The following is a 25544-nucleotide window of genomic DNA, read 5'->3' on the forward strand; positions in this document are numbered from 1 at the left end:
CAGTCCATGACATATTTGGAAACCGCCTTCAAACTAACCTGAGAATTATGAGCTACTTACTTGAAATAATTTTTATTCTGCCTTTCTCGAATCATCGCGCCTCTTTCAAGGAGACCTCGAGTGATCTGTCAATCAATTGGGGTGGGGCTGGCTCCTGCCGTGTGACGTCACAATATTTTCCTCGGCGTGACCCGCTCTACTCCGCCTCTTATTGGATCGTCAGTCCTCTTGCCTAAAAAAGGGATTTAATATACTTTTTTATTTTTTTAATCAAACATTATAAAAAAAAAACATATTATGTATCTGTTTTTAACTAAGAATATGAAGTACAATACAGTGGGTTAATGCAGAAAAAAGACACGTGTGTTTTTACTGTGAGAATTAAACAAAAAATATTAAAAAACTACGAACTTAATGCAGCCACTATTTTTATGTTCAATAAGAAACATGAAGTTAAAAAAGTTAATAATTGTAATATTTCTATGTTAGAGTACAAATATTAAGGTGCATAAAAATATGAATGATCTTACTTTGTTCGGAGTTGTAAAATAGTGCATTTTATATGTTTGTGTTTAGAAATTTTATTTAATTTTAAATAAGTGCGTTAAATCTATAGCCGTTATGTGTGAATCAAGGTGTTTTGTGGCTGAGACTGGAATAACCACTCGAGAGGCATGGCGTATGACATGATGGCTTTTATATTCCTGTTACAATGTTGTGTTACATCCATTTATGAAATCCAAATAAAGCAAGTCAAAGGAAAGGAAAAGTCAAGCAGGGACACGCGCTCCTGAATTAAAAGCAAAAGCTGTAAATAAAAGAAAACAAAAATCACCTGTTTCCCTTATGTATCCTTGACATCGTATTGCGTATCATGTTGAATTATTGCACACGTTTCAATTGCACCCACATATATAAAAACACAAAGTGGAGACTTATGTCAATGATCTCATTTTGAGGACTTTAATGTAATATTCCTGTAGTGCAACAAAACAAAGTCTTCTCCCTGAGAAGCATCTAAAAGGGACGATTGTGGCATATTTCTAGAGTATAATGAACTCACTTAAAAGATATTTGCCGGTTTTCCTTTTTTATCCCCCACAATTGATTTGACCTCTCCCATACATTCTGCATTTACGACAAATCCAAGAATTTCGTTTAACTTAACACTGTCAGATTTGTTGTTTAAAGTGCGTTAGGGCAAAAGGTGCTTGCACTCTTAGTGGTACACAATTTTAATTTGATGAAAAATATTTGTTGGGAAATACTGATGAAATAACTAACACTGCACTTGTCCTTTAAAAGTGCAATTAAATATACAACGCACGTATCAAAATGGCCACGCAATAACAATACATGTAAAGCATTTTATTGTGAGAATTAGTGCACCCCTTCTCGGACCAAGAATGTGTGTTCACTTATATTTGACATTGCGGGGCCAAAGTGCAGAAACTGTAAACAGAGTTTCTTATATGCTGGTGTAGATTACAGCAGCGGTATCATCAAGACCTAGATTAGGTATCGCCTCTTTCCGTCGTCACCCGATCCGCTCGTCCCGACCCGATAGGCCGCACGTTTCGCACCTGATCCTATCACATTGAATGGCGATGGAAACCTGTTTGAGCGTCGACTCCCTGATATCTAGTTGAAGATGTACTAGCGCGCTCTTTGCTTTCACGAACAAAGTATTTCACACATTGGGAATTCTAAAGACAAGACGAGCTTCTGTTTTAAAACATTGCCAGTGTTAATGCTAAAGGGGATATATAAAATCCCATTGACATGCTAACGGGAAATTAGCATCGACTTTGGGAGTGATATTCGCGTTGATCAGGTGTTGAGATAAAAACAAAAGACGTGCGAACGGTTGGGGGTGATTGATCGCGTCACAATGAGCTCTTGACACGGGCTGATGAAGTCAAATCAATCGCTCCTTTGTGTCGTCAATACTGCATGTGACGTCCATTCGGAAGTGATTGTTTTGATCGGCGCTTGAACGCAAGCAAGACGGCGCAAAAACGACACGAGTGATTGCTGTGAAAAATGATACAATTCTTGTGTTTCCATTTCCCCCCCCCCCTCACTTCTTTCAGAAGCAAATTGTTTCACAGTGGAACTGTTTCCCCTGCCACAGAATTAAAAATGATACAGTGCAGTCGTTTGTAAACCAGGTAGTAGTCGGCTAGCTAACAAAACGTACAGACGTGGATGTCCACCAACAAACACAAATATTAATATTTCTGTCTTGAAGGAAGTCTGGAACTGTAGTTATTGTTATAATCATCATGAATGGCATATTTTCAACACTTAACACGGCTAATACACCATTTTGGTACCCTTGCAAAATAAGCATCCCGTTAGCCTAGCTTAGCATTAGCAAGAATAATGTGGCTCAGTAATACAAGTTAGTATTAAAAGAACATCACTTGAATATGCAGTGGGCTCCCACATATTTGAGGATTCACCTATTTGAACATCTCACAGAATTTTTTGCGGATGTTGACTAATTTTACACAGAATTTTTTAAGGCGCTGTTTTACATGATTTTTTTTTAATGGTCAATTGTTTCACACTGATTTAATTCTTTTTTTTTTCCTCAATAAAAATATTTTGATGCTTTCTAAAATTCAAAGTTTGCTTTTGAATGCGAGAGGTGTTGGAAATGAAAATTCAAAGTCAATTGGCATACATACGTAGATATATTTTCTTTCTTGTTTGGGGAGCGCTGGTAGATTGTTTGAAATGTTTAGGGTATTTCTCGATGATCTACTCTATACGATTACAGCACCTTTGTTAGGGTTGTGTTCGTCTCGCCGCTTATCATCTCCCCTCCACGATTTTCTCAAGATAGTCCTTGACGTCTTGGCCGCTGTTCCAGGGAACCATGTTGGCCTTGAACTCGGCGCCCTCGGACTTCAGCAGCGCGTGCATGGGGAAGCCCTCCCTCGGGAAGACTGTGTCTCGGGGCCCCAAGGCCAGCGAGGGGCACACGTCGTTGGCGCCGTCGCCCACGTAAAACACCTGCTGGAACGGCACGCCGCGCTCTTTTTGCCTGAGAGCCAGGTACTCCCTCAGAATGACCTGCTTGCACATGTTTGCGGGGCAACGGGGGCACGAGTGGGCGTGGAACGGCAGCAGCGCCAGCCGGCCGCCGGCGTCGAAACCGGCCGGGTTGCTGAAGATCTTCCGGAAGAGCTGGCGCACCCCCGCGCGCTTCAGCCAGGTGTCGATGAAGTACACGTTGGCGTCCGAGACCACCGCCAGCTCAAAGTCGTGCTGGTGGCTCTGCAGGAAGCGCAGCAGGGCCAGGGCGCCGGGCGTGGGCGGGATGCTCTCCAGGGCCGAGCGGATGGCGTCGCGCGACACGCCCTGCTCGGCCATGTAGGCCAGAATCTGCTGCATGTGCTCGTTGTAGTGGCCCTCGCGGTAGCTGTTCTTCAGCCAGTCGGGGAGCTGCTGCCCCGGCAGAGCCTGCAACACGGCGTCGTCGCTGTTCTCGTTCACGAGGGTCTCGTCGAAGTCGAACAGGATCAGGAAACGCGGTTGAGGCTCTGCGCTCATCTTCGCTCCTTTTTCGGCTCCCTGCAAACAAAAGTCTTACCGTTACATCGGCCGGAAATCGGTTAGTCAGAGCGAAGCGGAAATCCGTTGGCAAATGGCAGTTACGATTTTAGGACTATGAATTTGCCTAGCGACAACCGGACAATCAAATGTGCCCGGATATACTTTTACAACTTTATTACTATTGAACTATGTTGCTATGACTGTTAGAAAAAACAACATTTCATTTAAAGGGGAAATCAACCCAACACATTTTTTTTTCAACAATACGTTCCCATTACAGGCCCATTAGATGAAACACAGGATTCTGATAAATATTGCGTTTGTGGAAATATGAGTTAAGCAGCAAAATCCACCCATTTTTAGCCATCTCACAGGGCGACCATTTTGTCATGTCTGTGGGCTGAAAATTACATCACGTCAACTCGGGGCTCAGGTAACGACCAATCACGGCTCAGCTTCCGAAAACAGGTCAGTCGCGATTGGTCGTTGCGAGCAGTTGTGATGTCATTTTCAGTCGACAAAAGACACAACAAAATGGCCGCCCCCGGACATGGCTAAATACGTGTGGATTAACTCTTATGCCACAAACGCAATATTTATCAGAATGCCCGGTTTCAACTAGTAGCCTTGTATAGAACATATTCTTTCAAAAAATGTGTTTGGTTTGATTTCCATTTAACTAAGATTGAGCACTCTGAAGCCAAACATGCTCAAACATATTTTTACTACTTTATTACAGTTGAACTGCAGTGCGTAGCCAACATTTCATCCAGTTTTGAAATCCACTTGCCTTTGTGGAAGTTATGACCAAATCCAATGAACTTTGGCCTACTTTATCACACGCGTTCATCAGAACGTATACAAATGATTCCGTAATCCCATGATGCTGTGTTTACTAGACGGTTAAAAATGTAAATCTGTTGTGAAGTTAATTTGGCCTTCGGGAAAGTTGTGAGTGAGCCCTACAAATGCTGCCCATCAGCAAGCAGCCAATCAAAGTTGCACAAAAAAAACAACAACAACAACGACAATAAAAGTCTGTCATTCTTCTTTTCTGTGTATATTAGCTAGCTAGAATTGACTGAGCCCGAGCCACGTGAATTCTACCTCACAAGCAACGACAAGCCAATCAAATCTATACAGCAAAAAGAATTCTGTTGATCTACTTTTACAATGAATCACAGTTGTGTGATTTCATGACGGTGGAATTCACTACCCAACCAAGTGGTGCCATGTTAATTTAAAAACACCACTCCCCTGAACAAACCAGTTTATTATCGCTATTGCCTGAGGACAAAAAGCATTAATTAGAATGAGATGTTAAGTTAACACACAGAGAGGTGAAATGAGGTAATTTCGTGACATAAACTCTGTGTTTTAGGAAGGCTTTCTATGGAATGTTTTCTGCTAGCGCTTTGCATTTCCAACACAAATTAAGTCTTGCGCACAGCACACCCTTACAGAGGAGAGGGTGCGTGTTGCAAATGATTCTAGTTTCAGAGCTGTTTTTTTGCAGATAAGGTGAAAAGGTGGGGCAGGAGATCAAAAGATCAGGAGCAGAGGATCTCAACTCTTAATAAGGCGGACAAGAGGGGTAGATTGAGGGAAACATTTAATCGCCGATATATGCCACAAAATGGCGGCAAAGCAGTCTTTTCCATGAGACAAGGCTACGGCATGACAAAATGAAGCTCCTTCCCGAACTTCAACAGAGTTCCATGGCCCCAAGATGGCGCCAGAGTAACATTTCTATATTAAACAGGGCTTTATTCTGAGCACAAAACAGTGAATGGGTGAGTTTTTCAGCCAATAATGGGGGATAGGTTTCCCCACAAAATCCGCAAATACTCAAATCAAAAAATGCCGGCCTGCTGATATCAAATTTTTGGAGGCCAATGCCGATATTAGGAGGAACTCCGATAAACAATGAATAGGCCCAAAAATCTGCAGATTTTAAAAGACCTGATATCGGCCGATTAAATCGGGCGTGTGATTAATTGCTCGGTTCCTGCTCAGTGGACGTTTTATTTAATAAAGACAAACCCAAGATATCCAAAACACGAACAAAAATTACAGCCGATAAAAAGCATAATACCGGATGGGATATTAAGATAATTTGCTCAATCTAGCTAGCTATCCAATAACTGTGCATGTACAGTAATTGCTTTCTGAAAATAATGCTACAACTTTTTAATAAACAATGCAAAATGTTTGCCAAATTAAAAGAGGTGTACAAAAATACCAGAGACGTGATCCCAAAAAGCGTAACACAAGACACAATTTGTTGCAGCCCACCCTCGTTTTGACAACCCCCTGAGTGAATATAAGACATTCCACACATTCATAAATGTCCAGCATACACACGAAAGTATGTCCCGCACATATCTGCACACTCTAATTATAACACAGTGTTGCTATTTTGGCATACGAGGTCACCACTGAAAGTCATCATAAGCCGAACGTCGGCCGGTCGAAGTGAGGATTAAAAAGCTCACGTCACACACACACACACACAAACAAACATGATGGTTTTGAATGGACATGTTAAAACGAAGGCGGTTATAAACGCGTTCTAAACGCGAGAAAGAGGACCTTACCGACGAGGCAACAGCCGCATCCCAGTGACGACAGGATGTGTTCACAGACTTTTCACCACCGCTGCAGCAGCCCACTGGAGGGAGGAGGCGGCGACCGTAGATACACGCATAGAAAGAAATGCTTCATTGAGCGGGGGGGGGGCACACACAGTGCGTCAACGCGTTTGCCATGTTGGATGTGGCAAGCGCTACCCCCGTGAATAAGGTACAAGGCGAAATTATTACAACAGTGTTGGGCATGTTACTTGGCAAAAGCTAAGATACAAACTATTCTACATTAAATGTAGCGTAGCTACAATTGAGACTACAGAGCACTTTTGAGGAAAAAAAATCACTTACTGTATTGTCATTATGAAGACTTAGCCACAAAGTCAGGAAATTCTGAAGGCCAAATGACGTCCACATCAATCGAAAATCATTACTCCGTCTTAGCTGTGAAAGATAACCTCGTGAAATCCGGATTTAAGTGGAAAACGGTCGCTACATGAATGAAGCGGTATATCTTGTCCACTCGGCCACATCCAGGATGGCGGCGACGTCGACGTACGCTTCTGCATCAAATGAGTCGACGAATGTACGCCTATGATGACGCCCACGACTCACAGGAGGACATTCTCGCTTAAAGACACAGCGTCAAGGTGGACAAACAGCGGCAAGTCACTTTCGTTAAACCCTTTCAGAATTGAGAAATAAAATCCGTTAAACCCGTAAACAAGGTGATAACGTTTCGAGGGTACGAACGACGAGGGTTTAAATAGTTTGACGGATTTAATCTCGTCATTACAAAGAAATAACATCTTGAATTCTAATATTGGTTTCCCAAAATTGGCAGCACTGCTTCCAGTTCGTGAACACACGACTTTTACGATTTTTTTTTCCCCGTCCAAACAGATTTCAGCCTCTCTGTGTTGCCATTTCAATTTAATCTGCCCAGGGCCATCAGAACCAGTACCAATTTAAATTATATATACTATATTAGAATTTATAGGTAAATATATATTCCAACATAGCACTCACATACACATCTACTAGCCAATTTAGAAAAAATACTTTGTCTCTAATAACTGCAATACAATAAAGCCATTCAATACATTTTATTCATTAAAATACAAATGCTGCTAAAAATTATAGACATTGTGTGATAACTTGTTTACAAAAGCCCAAAAACTGTCAAAAGAAAAATCTTATACTTGATTAGTAGGGGAAAGCACTGAGAGGAAATCCAACATTACTCAACCCTTCAATGATGTCATTTCTTTCTCGTCATCTCGTTGTTCTGCTTTTTGGGCTCAGGGAGAAGGATGACCTTCCCGATATTTTGACGCTCTTGCATGCGCCGCATTGCATCTGTGACCTAAGGGGAAAGCCCAGAAAAACAAAAAAACGTAATTTTTCTAATAAATGTACACTCATTTGGGAATTTTAAACTTGGCACATAGAGCTGTGGAGGGTGAAATTTTGTACTCAAGAGCCACAACCAATGAAAAAAAAATCAATAGAAAAGATTAGGGCCCAACTGAATAAAACAATGTTGAGTGCAATTTTTATTATAAACAATGTTTAAAAAAACAAACAAACAAAAAACGATTTTGTTTATTTTTTCTCTTCAGTTCAGTGTGGAAAGATGCTTTGAGGTGCACGCTAATCTGCAAGTAACTGACAGCCACCCCCAAAAAGTTGCTAATAGTTGCCGCAACACGCCAGGGATTAACAAGCATCAGCGACAATCATCTTACATTTACACAATCAAGCACCCATGTTACATAAGCGACTGTATTCAGAAGGGTCACATTTCCAACAACCTTCACATGAGACTCATCGGTTAGCTAGTATATTGGCCTAAATGAGATATCACAAATAGCCTTTTTTGGAACAATGAAGTGAAAACGAATAATTCCCTGCGGAACACCTGATGGTCTCTCCCTGATGCAATCTTTTGAACATGTGTGTTATGTTCACCTCTCAGACACTTTTCGCCACAATACTTTTTCGACGCACCTCCTCAAAGCGGAAGCAGGAGTCGATGCGAGGCTTGATCTTGCCCTCGGCGTAGAGCTGCAGCAGCGAGGCCATGCCCGCGTCGATGTGCTTGTCATCCATGTAGCTCAGGTGGAAGCCGCACAGCGCCTTGTTGGTCTGCATCAGGTTCAGCGCGTTGACCGACATCTGGTTGTACCACGTCTTCACCAGGGCCAGCAGGCTCCTCTTCGGTCCCGTCACGCAGTTGGCGGCACCTGGTGCGGCGCAAACACGCACACAATATGAGATTCAGTCTTGAAATGAAAAAACAAACAAAGTGAGAAAAATATCCTCAAAATACAATTTAAAAATGAGTTTGAAAAAAGGTAACTAAGTGAAACTACATTTTACGCTGATAAAACTAAAACTAGTTATAGCGGAAATGTCCGTTGCGGTCTTGGTCAATTCATTTCATACATGAACTCTCAGCAGTACAATTAAAGCCATTTCATTACATATTTTGCTTACCAAATATAATGAGCGAGCCCAAAGGTTTCAACAAGTTGAAGCCCTTCTGTGTGTCGGCGCCACCGAGTGGATCCAGAACAATGTCCACTCCTGCAAATGAGAATACAATTGCACCCAAACAGGAAGTAAATTGAAATAAGATCATGTGCTACCTGCATCATCGTGGCTTTAAAAAGCAAAGGACAGTGTCTGACCTTTGGGACTAATTTTTTGAATTTCCTGCACATAGTCTCTGGTCCGGTAGTCGATGGGGTGGGTCACGCCCACCTGGGCGATGATGTCGTGCTTGGAGGCGGACGCCGTGCCGAAGACGGTCACGTCGGGCACCGTCCGACACAGCTGGGTGGCGGCAATGCCCACGCCGCCTGCGTGCATACACACACACAAGAGCAACGACGTAATGGCGTAACGTAAAAGATTGACTTTTCACTGGACGCTAGTGTGACTGCTTTATAAACAATTTTCCCTAATAAATCATCTCATAGGACTAAATACTGATTTAAATACAATGAGGTAGTCACATAAAACAAGCACCGGCATATTCATGGCACCTGCAAATGATTAACCACTATCAGTTATATTGGCAGCATAAATTCAAGGCCTAGTGGTTGTTCCAGGCTTACCTGCCGCCATGTGGACCAGCACGCTCTTACCCGGCGTGAGGTTGGTCATGTGGAAGAGCATCAAGTAGGCCGTCAGGTAGTTGATGGGCAGCGCGGCGCCCTCTTCGAAGCTCATGGACTCGGGCATGGGGAAGGCGCGGTTGGCGCTTACCACCACCAACTGCTGCCACATGCCGCTGCGGCTCATCACGATCACGCGCTCGCCAACCTGACGGGTTTGAGCAACAAAACAACATGAGTGGTTGATGGTTAGAGTCCACACATGGGTCGCAATATCAGGTAGCCTCGCACGATTGAAAAATCCTGCCGTTAAGATGCTGCAGGTTTTTTTTTAAAAGTGTAACAACGGACTAAAAATGAATTGCATCGTTCTAAAATCAACAATATAACATTTACTTATATTTCTAATCAATTGGTTCAATCCACATTTTAGACGGTAGTAAGTACCTTTTTTTTTTTTTTTAACAATTTAACTCATTTTAGAAACTAACTAATCGAAACTGAATCAACAGCGCCTCTTGCAGGTTGCATCCGAGTACTGCACTCCACACAAGAAGTAAATAAATACAATTTACAAGAGAAGTAAATAAGTGACATCAATTCCACGGGGGGATGAGGTCAAGCAACAATAACAAAACGCATGTACATCGCATGCATCTGGATCAGTTCAAACGTTACGAAACAATTACAAAAGGCGTGCGATGATATAACATAGGAAATAGCCACGCCCACATTTTATATCAATACGTCTGTAATGTGGAATGTTAACAGGAAGCAAACAACTTTGCAGGATGGAGCATGAAAGCCACAAAGAAAGACGGGCTGCATCTAATACCTGAAATTCAGCCCCGTGGACTGACACCAATGATGTCTCTCCCCAAGCACATATATTTTGATCTTACTTTATTACCTGAGATAAACACACCCGTCGACTTTGATCACACAGCACTTTTAATCATTATTATTATGTGACCTTAGTTCCCGCGAGAAGGGTCAGGTGAGGATTAGATGTGAAATAAAGGCAATTAACACCGTGTTTTTTTTTTTACCTGCAAACAGAAACAATCTTTAATCGTCACCTACCTGAAAATTACCTCTGCAGATTAATCAAAAACACAAAAAGTAACATTCTAAAGCACTTGATTTGAGTAAGCCTAAATTTTAGGCATACAAAAAGGACTCCAAATTTGAATATTACATTGAAGTGGAAGCAAGCGGTACATTCATTTATTCAGTTTTTTAAAATGTGACATGGTGGTGTACTATACCTTGACTCACCTTTCGACCCTGCACCCCTTCTCCAACCGCTTCGATGATCCCGGCGCCCTCCATGCCCAGGGTGACCGGCGGGGCAGGCAGCGGCTCGTAAAGCCCCTGCCTGCCCATCAGCTCGGCGAAGTTGAGCCCGCAAGCCTTGACCCGCACCAGAACCTCGTCGGGCTTCAGTCTCGGCTTTTCCAGGGGCTTCACCTGCAGCTTGACTTTGTCGTAGCCCCCGTAGCCGGTGAGCACCAGGGACCGGCACGAGAGAGGCTGTTCCCCAGGAGATGGATGCGGAGCCTCTAGGGCAGACATGACGACTTTTGGGGATGGATCCGGATCGATTGGTCGAGGCTGCGCGTGGCTCAGTGGGAAAACATGCAATCAAACTGGTTGTCAGCGTTCATGTGAGGTGAGGGTGGAGGAAGTCGGAGCATAAAAAGTTGGCCATTAAAGTGCACGGCACGATTTCACGTTAACACGCGCTCACAACAAGTGGTCGGTCATCAAAGAGGACGCAGTTTGAGCACCACTTCCGATTTTCAAAATAAAAGTTTTGAAAGATTGTCAAGAAAAACACGCATTCATTTATTTTCAAAACAAATATTGGCAGCGAAACAAACATTTTCCAGTTGCTATTCTTACAATAAAGGTCTTTTTGAAAACTCTCATTAATTCACTCCCATTAATTCCTGTGGGGAAATATACAGTACAGTACATTGAACACCGACTGTGGTGGTGATTTGTCAAAGGCATAACTAATAAATTACGACGATTGGAGAAAATTTCATAAAATTGCTCCCTCAAACAACTTCTGGTTGACATTATCTAATAAAGGTCCTTTAAAAAAACAATACTCAAGATTTTTTTCCCCTCATTAGAACAATTAAGCACAATGGTTTCTGGACAGGAACAGCTCAAATTTGAATATGATTACCTTGCTTTCCCTTTGACACGACTCACAAGGGTTCAGGTTACACATCGGCCAAGTTGGTTCCTCATATGTTTGTTGTAACATGACAAAATAAATGAATGAAATCTTAATGGATGACAAAAGCAACCTGAGAAGGGATCGTTGCCTTGCTACATTTTGGCACAAGAGGGCGCAAAAGGACACACCAAGACCGTAATAATGATCACAATAACGTAACTTAGCCGCCTTCAAAATAAAACAAAAAAGGCTATACCAAATGACTTACGCGTTTTGTTTTGAAGAATCGCTGTGATCCCAGAGCGGAAATCACGTAGCCAGGGACTCCCAGCTTGACTTTTCAGTGCCGCCTTGCTTTTGTAGCGCTTCAGAGAATGCAGCCCATCAAACCCTCCTCTTCTCCCTCCTCGTTCACAGTACACACCCCCTGTGTAGCTGAACAAGTTTGTTTTGTAAAGTCGTAACATTCACGGATGCTCGTCGACGCTCCACTTGTTTTTTGTTGTTGTTGTTGTTGATGTTTTTGTTGGCGACGGGCGGAAGTAGAAAAGCTTAAATGACAAGAGGCACACAGTGACACCCCGCACAGGACGCGCGATGGAGGGCAAAGGACCGCTCCGGTGTAAGATTGTGGTGGTCGGGGACACGCAATGTGGAAAAACGGCCCTGCTGCACGTTTTCGCCAAAGACTCGTACCCAGAGGTAAGCGTACAGGAACATAGAATATATTATTATTTAATGCGCTAATGAAGAGTTGGCGTCAAGTCCGTGCGCTTTTACGCGTGACGCAAGAGGAAAACGGGATTATTTGAGGTCATTTATGGACTACCGTTCAAAAGTTTGGGATCACTTTCTTAAAAATGACATTTTGTTTGATAGAAAAGCAACAACAGCCAAACTGTCACAGACCCCGCGAGAGAAGTTTTGTGCATCTTATAATACTGAAATCTTAATAGTTTTGACCCATTAGATGACATGAGCAAATTAGAGAATTGCAAAGTGCACCGATTTTAATTACACATCCGATTACGTTTGACCAATCAGAAAACCAACACTTTCATCAGTATTGTCTGATCCGTCTATTTTGTTCGTGTTTTGAAACAAATTTTGCAATTGAGTAAAAATAATATATACAGTATAAATACTTTTGACTTGCACATTATGTAATTTACTACCGCATAGATCTTCACTGAGGAAATTTTCCAGGTGCTTGGGAGACCTCGAGCTGACCTAATATTGTTTCTAATTTTGTCTCGTCTCAATGCAGAATTACGTCCCGACGGTGTTCGAGAACTACACTGCCAGCTTTGAGATCGACAAGCAGCGTATCGAGCTCAACATGTGGGACACATCAGGTAAGATGTTTGTTTGTTTGTCGACTGAAAGTCAACGCACACATTTTTTTTTTCAAGAATATGTGTTATGCAAGCCCACTAGTTGAAACATGGCATTCTGATAAATATTGCGTTTGTGGAATAAGAGTTCATCCACCCGTTTTTAGCCATCTCTGAGGGCGGCCATTTTGTCTTCTGTCGACTGAAAATGACATCACAACGGCTCAGATTCAGAAAACGGGTCAGCCGTGATTGGTCGTTGTGAGCAGTTGTGATGTCATTTTCAGTCGACAGAAGACAAAATGGCCGGCCCCAGAGATGGCTAAAAACGAGTGCATTTGGCTGCTTAACTTATATTCCACAAATGCAAAATTAATCAACTAGTGGCCTTGCATAGAACATATTCTTGAAAAAAAATATGTTTGGGTTGACTTCCGCTTTGAGGCCAGGGATTCTCCGGGTGTGTGTGTGCGATCAATGTCTGGCATAATTATACATTTACATCGTTTTTGCCGCTAACAAACAGGTTCGAAATGAGAATGCATTCTATTAAATGCAATTTTCAACTCATCAACAAACAATTCTGGACCCCAAAATGCAGTTCACCTACTGCTAGTTGGCCTGTCTAATATTTATTGATGCAGTTCCGGTTTAATTTGCCACTCAGGTCTTGTTTGACAGTTGTTGTTTTTTTTAGGGGTGGGCGGTGGTTGTGCGTGAGAGGAAGGGGGAGTGAGAGAGACTGACAGACAGAAAAAGAGCGTTTGGTGCGAGAAAAATTGTGAGTAAGAAAGAGCAAGTGGGTGTCAAAGTGTGTGTGTGTGAGAGAGAATTGTGAGAGTCTAAGTGAGAGAGGGGTGTGAGTGAGAGCAAGAGTGTGACCGAGTGAGAGATGTGTGTGAGGGGGGGGAAAAAAAAAAAAAAAAAAAAGTGAATATATGAAAACGTGATCGTGAGTGCACGTGAGTGGAAAATATGCATATTTGAGTGAAAGTGCGTGCGCAAAGTTTCCAGAGGAAGCATTTCACTTGGACTGATGTAGTAACAAATGGCTACCCAAAAAAAAAAAAAAAACCAACTGGTTTGCACACAATGAGTGTGCAGCGTACGTTTCATTTTTGTGTGCATCCTGCCAGACCAGCCTGACGGGCTTTTGACATCAATGCTGTGTGTGTGTGTGTGTGTGTGTGTGTGTGTGTGTGTGTGTGTGTGTGTGCGTGGGGTGACGTACATTGCGATGCTAACGTCGCACGAGGAAATCATCCGGCTCCTCTGAGCTTGGTAGAAGTGCACGCAGGGGGCAACCTAAACACACTCCCTCCCATACTCACTATTTTGATTCGGTGTTTTCTAAACTCGGGGAAATTTCATCGCAAAAGAGTCGCGCGGCGGCCGGGGGAAATGGAGAAAATGGGCGGATGAGTCACACGCACGCGTTTGCCGTGTCATTCTTAGCTGGCGTTAAACGCTATGTAATCAAGAGAATAGACAGTTCTGCCTTACACGGGAAAAAAAAAAAAAAAAAAAAAAAAAAAAGGCGCTTCTGCTACGACATATATCAAACGTGGCTGCTTTCATCCATCAAGCGGGATCATCCCAACAACGCATCCATCTTTCATGAGCGGCTCCGATGACCTCCGATTACTTCCCTGAAAGCCCCGGCGCCAGATCTGCTGTGTGCGCAGCATCAGGAAACGGGGCTTTTATTTTCTTTCGCGGTGCTTTTTTTGTTTCAAGCGCTGTTGTTTGCGAAGCGCTGCGAGAGCTTTGTACAACCAAAAATAGTGCGGAGACACTGGTGTCAAAGTAAAGTGCTGCGCTCTTAAGTGCTCGAGTGGAGGGCTGGCCAGGTTCTCCGATGCCGATCGGCTCCATTAGGAGAGTGAGGACACACTGACAATCAATGGAGTCTTCACGTCTAAGTCTCAATCCCGCGGGGGCTGGGGGGGCGTTGGGGGCTGGGGAGACGCGGGGGCTTCTGTAGCTTTCCTTTAGACGCGAGTGCAACTGTTGAAGAAAATGTTCTTGGGAACGCAGGCCGATTCAAAACCTGTGTAGTTGACAGTATAACTCCGACAATTCACTGAGCAGGATTGTGATTGACAGTAATATTTTCCGCTTTTGCAACATCTCCAACTATTATATATATGTGAAAAAACAACAACAACAATACCATCAAAAGGGCTCAAGTTGAACATTAGCGGCTTTTTTGCATGGCGTTCGTCATTCACTCCATGAATTGCGTCATCTTTTGCATGCGCTTTGGACTTCTTACACATTTGGACACATTCTGTTTTTACCATAATCTGTTCAAGTGTCATCCTGAATCTTGGCCCCAAATCCCAATAGCACGTTTTTGAGGAGTCTTGGGCTCAATAAGGGCTTTGAAAAAAGGGAACTTAATCTCCTCAAACCACAAAAATGTCAAGAACTGTCATCAAAGCAGACGTTAAGCCAAACATATATTTTTTTTCAAGAATATGTTCCCAGCAGGCCCACTAGTTGAAACACGGCATTCTGATTCATTTTGCGTTTGTGCAATATCAGTTAATCAAGCAGCAAAATGTACTCGTTTTTTTTAGCCATCTCTGGAGGCGGCCATTTTGTCTTCTGTCGACTGAAAATGACATCACAACTGCTCACAAGGACCAATCACGGCAAGCCTGATTTCCGAATCTGAGCCGTGATTTGTCGTGGCGAGCAGTTGCGATGTCATTTTCAGTCGACGGAAGACAAAATGGCCGCCCCCAGAGACGGCTAGAAACGAGTGGATTAACACTTATTCCACAAACGCAACATTTATCAGCATGCCCTGTTTCAACTAGTGGGCTTGCATAGAAGATATTCTTGAAAAAAAAAAAAAATTACATTTGGCTAATATGATACCACTATTAATTTCTTACTACTGAATAAAAGCGTTTCGCAAGAGTTATGGCGGTGAACAAACATGACAGGGACAAAAAAAAAAAAAGTGACATTTCAAGCGAGAGACGGAACATCATCTCTGCAGGTAATATAAAGATAATCATATCAACGCGCGGTTTGAGTCGGCGGAAAAACGGATCACAAAACACAGCGGCAATGTGTAAGAAAAAAAGAGTAGTCCCCCCCCAAAAAAAAGGACAAACACGCTTTTAATATTAATGAGAATTACTGCGCTGTGATGAAAGATGTCATCAGGGAGGATTAAAGGTGTGTGTGCGTGTGCCTAAGCGCACGCTCGTGAATTATGCAGAGCATCACCAAAGACGAAACGATAAAAGGGGCAGCCCGATTGTCTCTTATCAGTCATTTTACAGCTTTCAGCTCCGCTGACGAAATAAATGTGGATTTGCACTCCGAGCGGCGACTGAGCGTGAGAAGAAGTCGATAAGGGCGTTGAAAATTGCTAACAAGATTTTCTATAAATGTAGACTTAGATAAATAGGCCCCGCGGTTGTTTTTTTTTTTTTTTTTTTGGGCGTCTAAGAAGAGGTGCTCGGCAGGGCTCATTAAAAGGTGGTTTCAGCAGAGACATTCTGCCTCATTAAAAGTTTATATTCCACTTTGCTCAACTCTAAGTTCATGGTTACGCGCCCTGCTAGCAAATGAATGAGAAAATGTGAAGAAATGAGTGGGAAACGTCGCTGATACGCCTCGCGAGTGTCGGCGGCGGGAGATTGTTTAAGTGAGGGGAAAAAAAAAACAAAGAAGAAAAAATAAAAATCACTCAAAGTTTTTTTTCAAATTCAGAAAGATGATTTACGCTTCGATATCATGTTAAACGGAGCATGTGCCTACAAATAATCTGGCCAAATTCAAATTTTTTTTTTCACCCGTAACAATCCCAAATCAGATTCGATTATCCTGTGGTGTGAGGTGCGTCTTTTTCTCGCTAATCTGCTTGGAAAACTGCGAGGGGCCGACCGTCGTAAATGTTGAACCCGTTCAATATCTATGATCCGAAGACTGCGTGGTTGGGATGGTAAATCAATGATCTGATGTGCGGTGTACACACACTGATAATCAGTCCAAGTTTTTTATTTTTTTTCCCCCCCTGTCAGCGAATGCCCATTTGTCAACTGTCTCTAAAAGAAGATCAAGAGCGATTAATCGGAGACATTTTTTTCTGTACGATCTGCTTGCAAAATGGTTGAGGCCAACGATCGAAAATGATAAAACGGTTTAATACCTACGATATATGGAATCTGTTATTGAGATAGCAAACAAACAGGTCTAAAACTGAAATCTCTGAATTTGAGCATTTTTCCCACCGTTTCAGATCACACCCAGCGAAGGCCCGATAGTCGGGTGTATCGGAAAAGATTATCCAGAGCAATTATCCTGTGGTTTGGGGTGTGTTAAAAGTCATTTTTTCCCCGACTACCTTCACAGAAAACAGTGGCGGCAGACAATCATAAAAATTAATAATCAATATTTATGATTCATGGACTCGGGCTCACGGACTCACATACCGATAATCGGGCCAATTTTGAACAATAGAATGTTTGTAACGCCTAACAATTTTTGTGGCAAATTCTGCTCGCAAACACGGCGGTTGTGAGAACATTTCTCCGAATTTTCCGCCTCGGGTGAGTACATTATTTGTCACCCACTTCAATCCACCCAAAGGGCTCAAAACCCGGGTTTTACATAAGCGCGCTTTAATTGTGTAACATCGGCGGAAGCGCGTCAGAACAAAGTCGCTAATTTATTTATAAGTATTCTTGCCGCGCTCGCCTAATGTCCACTGACGTAGCGAAATGCCTGCTGCTCGCCGGCAACTGACGCCGGAGGCTCTTTAAGGGCCTTTATTTTGGATGGAGACAGATGGGCTGAGGCCTCTTAAAATGTGGCCTCCGGGGGCATCACACTACTACAGTACTACTACTGCTGTTACTATTAGTATAAGGACTCTAGGGAGTAGATTTTTTTTAAAAATGCTCCCGGATCAATACACATTAGCACAGAACATGGATTAGTGGACATCAGAGAAACCTTGAGACTTGAGTTGTTGCGCGGGTCTCTGCATGCTCTGCAGCAGGGTGAACTGTCTCTCCTCCAATCAGCTGCAGTCAACGTAGATGTTTTTTTTGTTTCTAATTCAAGAATATCTTCTATGCGAGCCCACTAGTTGAAAAATAATAAATGATAAATACTGCGTTTGTGGAATAAGTGTTAGTCCACTTGTTTTTAGCTATGTCTGGGGGCGGCCATTTTGTCTTCCGTCGACTGAAAATGACATCACAACTGCTCACAATCACCAATCACGGCTCAGATTCAGAAAATAGGTCAGCCGCGATTGGTCGTTGTGAGCACTAGTGATGTCATTTTCAGTGAACGGAAGACAAAATGGCCGCCCCCAGAGATGGCTAAAAAATGGGTGCATTTTTTTTGCTGCTTAACTTATATTCCACAAACGCAAAATTAGTCAGAATGCCGCGTTTCAACTAGCGGGCCTGCTGGGAACATATTCTTGAAAAAAATATGCTTGGGTTGACAACAAAAGCAAGCGAAAATGATCAGTCAGTGTTTTGTTTACTTTTAACAATTAGCTTTTACTGGCAGGATGGTTTCCTCTTTTGACAGTCATGTGATTTATTTCAAAAAAAAAAAGAAAAAAAAAAAAGGGAATTTATGAACACAAGTGATAGTTTGATCGCAAAATTAAACATTGGCTGTATTACATATACATTAGGGGTTTAACTCCCCCCCCCCCCCCCCATCAACCGTAATCAACAAATAAAAAGTGTGTATTTTTGAAAATCTTTAGACTAATGTGCCCGTTTGGCTCAGGCAAATACGGCATTACGTCGTGGAATGCTAGTGGAATCCTACGCTAATGTGCTGATGCTGTGCATTTTGGCCACAAAAGCACAACATGTTGCGGACGAGGATGCAAGCGGCGATGGAATGTTGTCACAATGCCCCTAATTCACCACGGGCCCCCTGGGAGAATAAAATAGCATTGTCAACTAGCAGGTGACCAGCCATTCATGATACGACGCTCGCTCGCCCCTCACTTGAGTAATGGAGCGCCCCCCTTGTTCATTTTCTAAAAAAAAAAAAAAATCACTTTCACCCACTCATCATTGTCATCCAGCAAGTACTTGAGAATCACATTTTATCAGAGTTATTAATGACTTGGCCATAAAAAAGTCAAATCCACAGCAAAGTAAGTGTCACAGATAGTGTCCGGGAGACATGATTCAACTGCCTAAGATAGAGTAAGGTTGAGGTTAGGGTTTGACCGATACGGATTTTTGGAGGTCACTGCAGGATAAAACGTCTTCTTTTTTGGCGCTTTAACGCTTACAACAATAAAGAACATTGGGCTGTTTTGCAATATTTTGTCGTATAGTATTTCAGATTCATGCTGAATGAATCTGAGAATATTGCGAGAGGTGCAGTAATCCATCTGTAAATGTTGGTTGGTTGGTCATGCCAATGTGTTTGTTTTTTTCCCGCCCTATTGACAGGTTCTGCCTACTATGACAATGTGCGGCCGTTAGCTTACCCCGATTCGGACGCCGTCCTCATCTGCTTTGACATCAGTCGACCGGAGACGCTGGACAGTGTGGTGAAAAAGGTCACTGTAGCATTCATTTCTAATTTTATTTTATTTTTTTATATTTTAGGGAAGAAATCAAAGATTCAAATATCGATAGTGTCAAAAATTTACTATATATGAACTGGATATATTTTTAAAAAATATTATTCCTTATTTTAGAATGAATTCATTTTTTTTGTCATTTCATCCGGGGCTGAAAAATGTTGAAAAATAATCAAATTGCGATTTTTACTTTTCCCCCATTATTGCGCGCGACTGCGATTTAATATGCGATTATTTTTCGAGAGATAAATTTGCGTCTTTGAGCACGCTTTGACTTGGCCGACATCCCTCATCAGTCACCATGTGACATCATCGGCAGAACTAAGAAAAAACAAACAAAAAAAACAAACACGCATCACAATGTAGGGTGGACAAATTCTTCAATTGGCTAAACTGAACTCTGCCCTCACGCAATGAGTTCAGACAGTTGCACAATGCATGCTGGGGATGCCAGAGTGACACATCGGGTGGAGCTTTTCAATTCAACGTCGAGCGCATAAAACAAAAACAAAAAAAAAAAGTAATTAAACGTGCTTGACTAATCCACACAAAGATGACAATGTGTTGTGATGCGTGTTTCACTGTTTTTTTTTTTTTTTTTTTTTAATCACAGCGCTTGACAGAGCGAGCCATCATGGTGCCCTTCAATTATCCTTTAACTCTCTCGCTTTTCCTCCCCAGAGTTTGAAAAATAGCTCCCGAGTTTTAATCGCTTCTATTTTTCAATTGCGTGCCCTTTGTTGTCTCGAAAATCTTTATTTTGGCAGAAATTACTCATCGGGCATCACGTGACGCGGGACCAAACTCCCTGTGTCACATATGATCAGCCACACTTGCAAAGTATTACTACATGGAAGCAATCACTTGGAATTTCACTGAGCTAAAACCAGACAAAAACAACATTTAAAATATTCACGATCTTAGTGAAAGCAATGACAAGCGGCGGGCAAAGCTAAAAATAGCAGAATCTTACATACAGTATGTGTCATATAGCATGAATTCATTAAATACTGCCAGAAGCGCTGGAACTCACTAGCTTTCGAAAGCGCCTCGAGGTCCACGTGTGTTCATTTGTGAAGCGCATTACGTGCACAGAACAATAAAATATGATGACAGTGAGCCCCAGTTCATCACATGGGACACACTCGGAACACGTGAAAACCAGCAATATACATCATATATATATTTTTTTCTTTTCTAGTGTTGTGCCTCCTAAGGAAACATTGTATAGTTCAACACACTAATGAAAGTCCGCTAGCTTAATGCTACCATGCGAAACGCCATGGCAGGGCAAATGGAGATTAGCATGAACCGTTACGGTCATTTTAAATCTTAAAACAACAGCCACCTTAAAGACACACACAGCCGCGACGCTTGGAAACAGAATACAAACAAAAGAGAATTCGAGCCAAAAAGTCAAGCAAACTGCATCATTTCGTCTTAGCTTAATGCTAACATACTGTATGTGCGCACAAATGTAAAAACGATTACAAATCCGTGATACAGTGTGGTTCACTGTACTGTACTATACTTTGAAGTAGTAACAATTAACAATGTAACAACTAACCAAAAATCGAATTAAAATCGATTCGATTAATCGAAAAATCGAGTTGATTAAAGTAATCTCGAAAATGATGTCTTGAAACGTTTTTTTTTCATTCCAGATGCATACCACGTTTTGATCGTGTAGATCAAATTACGCTTTTGCGGATGAACGCAGTACCATAGTAGTGCACAGAGACAAGCATGGTAGCAAATTTTATTTTTTTTAATTTTTTTTTTTTTTTAATCGAATTGAATCCAAAATCGCGAACTGAAAATCGAATCGGGGCTTGAGTGACTACATCCCTACTCTGAAGTGAACTAAGGACAGCCTTCATGTTCATCCTTTGATTAGCCACACTCGCAGCTCCGACAGCAGCACGCACACACACACACACACACACACACACACACTCTACCTCACAAAACGCTGATATTAGCGCAAGACAATAGAGCGCTTTATTCGCCTGGGATCTTTTGTGGCTCATCTCAATTGCTGCCATTCACCGGTTGCTCGGCGTTCGGCAAAGCGAAGCGAGCGACGGCGGCTCGTCGCGACGGTCCGGGAGAAAGGATCTCCTCGTAAAGAAGGCGAAAGGGTACAAGTGGAGCGTTTGCCAGTGCCAGGAGGGGAGGAAACAATGAGACATCCAACAGAGAAAGATTTGAATAGCGATGCTCTGTCAAAGTTACTGTCGCTCAACTTCTTTAACCCCCAAACGTATCGTGAACCTCATCTCAGATTGCTATTCAGGAATTCTTTGATGGTTTTCTAAGCTAATATCGTTTTGGTGATTCTGCAGTGGCAAGGAGAGACGCAGGAGTTCTGCCCCAACGCCAAAGTGGTGCTGGTGGGCTGCAAGCTGGACTTAAGGACGGACGTCAACATCATGAGGGAGCTTTCCAAACACAGACTCATTCCCGTCACCCACGAACAGGTGAGGAGAAATTCCCTCCCTCCATTTTCTTTCCCATTCCTACGTCAAACCCGTGCGCAGTGGTGACGCGGTTTGAAAATATTCCGCCACTCAAGACCGTCCCGCTGAACAAACGCAGCTGATTAGTTTGCGTCCCTCTGAAAAATAAATGTGCAAGTTGTGCAGCGGATTCGCTTCAACAAATACAAACTTGCAGGAAGACAAACACGGGGATGCGCACCAATTTGTTTTGTTTGTGTCTTGGAGGAAGGAGCAATGCCGTGCATACATTTTAATAGCCCATTTTCATGTAAATGTGAATTCCCTATTCTGAGAAGCCGACAAGTTATTCATTTTTTTTTTTTTTCAATTCTCCATCAAAGCAAAGGTAACAACCCTCATTGCCCTGACAGTAATTGCCGCGTTAAGCTTTTACATCCGACATCAAGCGACTTCAGTTGGAATTGGTCCTTTTCATTCAGACTTTTGGCAAGCCGACTTGGACTAACGGCTTACCGCTGCCCGTCTAAAAAGCAGCCCGGGCATATCTGAGCAGGCGAAAAGAGGAAAAAAGGGGTAAAAATGTGGTTGAAAAAAAGGTATTGTGCGAGGAAGCTTTTAATCCTGCCCACCAAGACAAAGGCGCACTACGACTGCGGTCACAGACGAGCTGAATCATATTTAACGGTGGGGCGAAATTATCTCCAATTTTCGCAACACGTCTAAATGCTTCAGGAAAGACTGACTGTTAAAGAAAAAGTAAAAGTAAACATTTTTTTTTTTTTAAAAAAGAATATGTTCTATGCAAGCCCATTAGTTGAAACAGGGCATTCTGATAAATACTGCGTTTGTGGAATAAGTGTTAATCCACTCGTTTTTAGCCATCTCCGGGGGCGGCCATTTTGTCACTTCTGTCGACTGAAAATGACATCACAGCTGCTCACGATGACCAATCACTGCTCAGATTCAGAGAGCAGGTCAGCCGCGATTGGTCGTCGTGAGCAGTTGTGATGTCATTTGTAGTCGACAGAAGACAAAATGGCCGCCCCCAGAGATGGCTAAAAACGTGTGCATTTTGCTGCTTAATTTATATTCCACAAACGCAATTAATTAATCATAATTAATTAATAAATAATTAATCAGAATCCCATGTTTCAACTAGTGGGCCCGCTGGGAACATATTCTTGAAAAAAATATGTTTGGCTTGACTTCCGCTTTAAAAATAGAGGCATAAGAAAACATTTGTCTAATCTTGGGCATTTACTGAGCAAAGCTAATACCGCAAATATGTTTGTGGGCTAAATTTTCCTGTGACAGTCTTTGGATTCCACTGAAGACGTACTACCTCTTTGATATCAAAGACGACCAAACTTGAACTTGAATTTGAATGAAATGTTCAGAGCAGTCTTACGGCCCCTTGAAAACAAACTACCATTTTTTAGGGTTTGGAGACTTTCCGCACAACGCCGCAACATTTTTTGATTATTTTTGACTTTATTTATAAACTCGCTCAATCTTTACCAAAGACTATAGAATCTTGAATGCACAAAAAGAGTCGATTGGGCTAAACTTCATGATCTTGACTAGGACATTGACACGCGTGAGTTGATCTTAACGTTCTTGGCTTTTATAACGGGGCCTTCTTGACCCGATTAAGAGTACTGCCTCGTGAATACAAACGAGTTTAGCCTTGGCACGTTATCTCCGCACTGGCTGACCACGGCTAGGGACATGTCGATCTTCACTTGGTTCGCCTAAAGACAACCTCACCAAAACAATGACTTTGATTGGTGGCTAGATTTTTTTTTTTTTTTTTTTTTTTGCTCAAGTTAATGTGAACTGACCCTTGAACTGAACCTCCCCCGGATGAGTTGCCCGCAGTCAAAGCGCCGAGATAAAAAAAAAAAACGGTGACGAGGGACTCTGGGTGACTCCGGGAAAAGGCAGACGGAGGAGAAATTCTATTCAAGGTGACAAACGATCACAAGCACAGTGAGTCGGACTGTTGTTGAACAGAGGGGGCAAGAGTACAAACACTTTGTACTTCTGTTTAAAAAAAAAAAAAAAAAAAAATGGCCAAGTGGAAGAACTGATTGAAATGCCGAAGACGAAAGCTACAGGCACGTCGTTTTAATATGAAAGGAGCTGCTGAAAGCAAAGAATTATCACTTGCCCAGCACTTGAATGTCCTTCGCCTCATTGTTTTGCTTCTTCATTCTTTTGTCAGGATGATTTATTTGAGGGTTACATTAAAACAAGACCTCCCCCCGCCCCCTCTTGTCCTTGTAGGGTACTCATCTGGCGAGACAGATCGGCGCCGCGGCCTACGCCGAGTGCACCTCCAAATATTCGGAGAACACCGTCCGCGATGTATTCCACGTCACCACCCTGGCGTCGGTGACGCGCGCCCCCCGGCCTGCGCTCAAGCGCGCCGGCTCACGGCGGGGGCTCAAGCGGGTCTCGCAGCAGCCCTCTCGGACTGACATTGGCGAGCACCCGCCCGCCATCAGGAAGGAGCGCGCCAAGAGCTGCGTGCTCATGTGAGCCGTGAGCAAACTTAAATTATTCCTCCAAAGTCTTTGCACTGCTTGAAAAGAAAAAAAAAAAAAAAAATTAAAAAAAAAAAAAAAGAGGACAATGTGAGCTAGACCATACAGTTTTGTTTTGGTGGAACTCCCGATCCATAACCAAGCACAACACTGGCAAACAAACCATCGACCTTGATAATGGAGACACACTCGATAAAGTCTACCACTAATTTCCTAAAACCACAAGTGCTTTGATTGTTAACATTGCATATTAATGTCGCTAAATATTGTTCTTTACGCTGGGAAGGTGACTCACAATGGAAGGGGAGACAGGTGGATGTTATTTTGTTCATGTGACAATAAAATTCAAAAAACTCAAGACTGGTGATTGACGGAAGGATTTTTGTTCACGGGTGAAAACGTTTCAAATTCCCCAAAACATTTGTTGTTATTATACCTTTTCTGGAAATCTGCTTTCTGCTGGTTTTTGATTATGGCTGAACAGTTTAAAAAAAAAAAACAAAAAAAAATTCTCCTCCGTATTGCAATTGCAATTTAATATGAAGTATAAAAAAATATTGTATATTCAAACAACAAAACGCAACCCACATCGGTTTGATGTTTCATGCTAACATACAATGCAAAACGCCCTAGACAGGCCAACAGAAATTAGCATCAATGTTATTGTAAACCTTCAAACAACTTCTACTACGACACACACGGACGGAGCAGCAACACATCCAAACCAGAGCATAAACCACTCAGGGAACACTGCAAAAAGTTCACCCCCTCCCTTACAATGCAATGGTGCACAAGACCCTTCCAGGGGGAACGCCAGATTTCAAGTGGAACGACACTCGGTATAATTATTTGTCAATTGCACACTTTTACTGACAATAAATGTGCTTTCCTCAATCCGTCCAAATTTCGGACTCTTTTCACAGTTGGAGGAAGCTGGAGGCGGACTCCAGTCGAAAAGGTGGCTACACCCCAGACTGACAGACTGATCCCCCAATCTAAAAAAACGAAACAAAAAAAAAAAAAAAAATTGGAACACGTGCATACATTATACATTCCATATTTCGCACCATCATCAAAAATGAATACAAAACTGCGGCGGCCATTATTCATGATCCTCGTTATGTGACCTTTAAGTGTGACTGTGCATC

General features: G+C 42.5%; 3 protein-coding genes across 8 annotated transcripts in view; 1 reads left to right on the forward strand and 2 right to left on the reverse strand.

The window, feature by feature from the left end:
- Nucleotides 1–84: 84 nt before the first annotated feature.
- Nucleotides 85–6854, reverse strand: LOC147128991 (putative phosphatase phospho1). Of its 2 annotated transcripts, XM_086016397.1 has the most exons (4): nucleotides 6501–6854; nucleotides 6162–6235; nucleotides 2789–3582; nucleotides 85–232 (listed from the first exon to the last, which is right to left on the reverse strand). In XM_086016397.1, coding segments are annotated over exons 1-3 (837 nt in total). In that variant the 5' UTR covers nucleotides 6502–6854; the 3' UTR covers nucleotides 85–232; nucleotides 2789–2820. The 2 variants fall into 2 exon arrangements, with proteins under 2 accessions (XP_085872523.1, XP_085872524.1); XM_086016398.1 differs by lacking the exon at nucleotides 85–232 and having other exon boundaries at nucleotides 681–3582.
- A 1483-nt stretch (nucleotides 6855–8337) lies between these two features.
- The window catches only part of LOC147128992 (uncharacterized), a 31652-nt gene continuing 14445 nt past the window's right edge, over nucleotides 8338–25544 (reverse strand). For 3 of the 5 annotated variants that reach the window (XR_015082492.1, XR_015082490.1, XR_015082491.1), the window contains exons 21-25: nucleotides 10550–10885; nucleotides 9302–9479; nucleotides 8843–9013; nucleotides 8649–8738; nucleotides 8338–8395 (exon numbers count right to left, since the gene is read on the reverse strand). Coding sequence is in view for 2 of the 5 variants with exons in the window: in XM_086016255.1 (XP_085872381.1) it covers nucleotides 9298–9479; nucleotides 10550–10885 (518 nt within the window). In the remaining 3 variants the exon portion in view is untranslated. Of the gene's footprint in view, nucleotides 8396–8648; nucleotides 8739–8842; nucleotides 9014–9271; nucleotides 9480–10539; nucleotides 10886–25544 lie in introns of those variants that run through there. The other 2 variants (XM_086016255.1, XM_086016256.1) reach the window with 2 other exon arrangements.
- On the forward strand, nucleotides 11803–24754 carry LOC147128993 (rho-related GTP-binding protein RhoN-like). Its single transcript, XM_086016261.1, has 5 exons — nucleotides 11803–12164; nucleotides 12730–12817; nucleotides 19255–19364; nucleotides 21734–21868; nucleotides 24137–24754. Exons 1-5 carry the CDS (start codon nucleotides 12060–12062, stop codon nucleotides 24389–24391), a joined length of 693 nt encoding a protein of 230 aa, XP_085872387.1. The 5' UTR covers nucleotides 11803–12059; the 3' UTR covers nucleotides 24392–24754.

Source organism: Filicampus tigris, chromosome 19, assembly GCF_054856515.1.
Source record: "Filicampus tigris isolate MCC_2025a chromosome 19, RoL_Ftig_1.0, whole genome shotgun sequence".
In the NCBI taxonomy this organism is placed as follows: Eukaryota; Metazoa; Chordata; class Actinopteri; order Syngnathiformes; family Syngnathidae; genus Filicampus; species Filicampus tigris.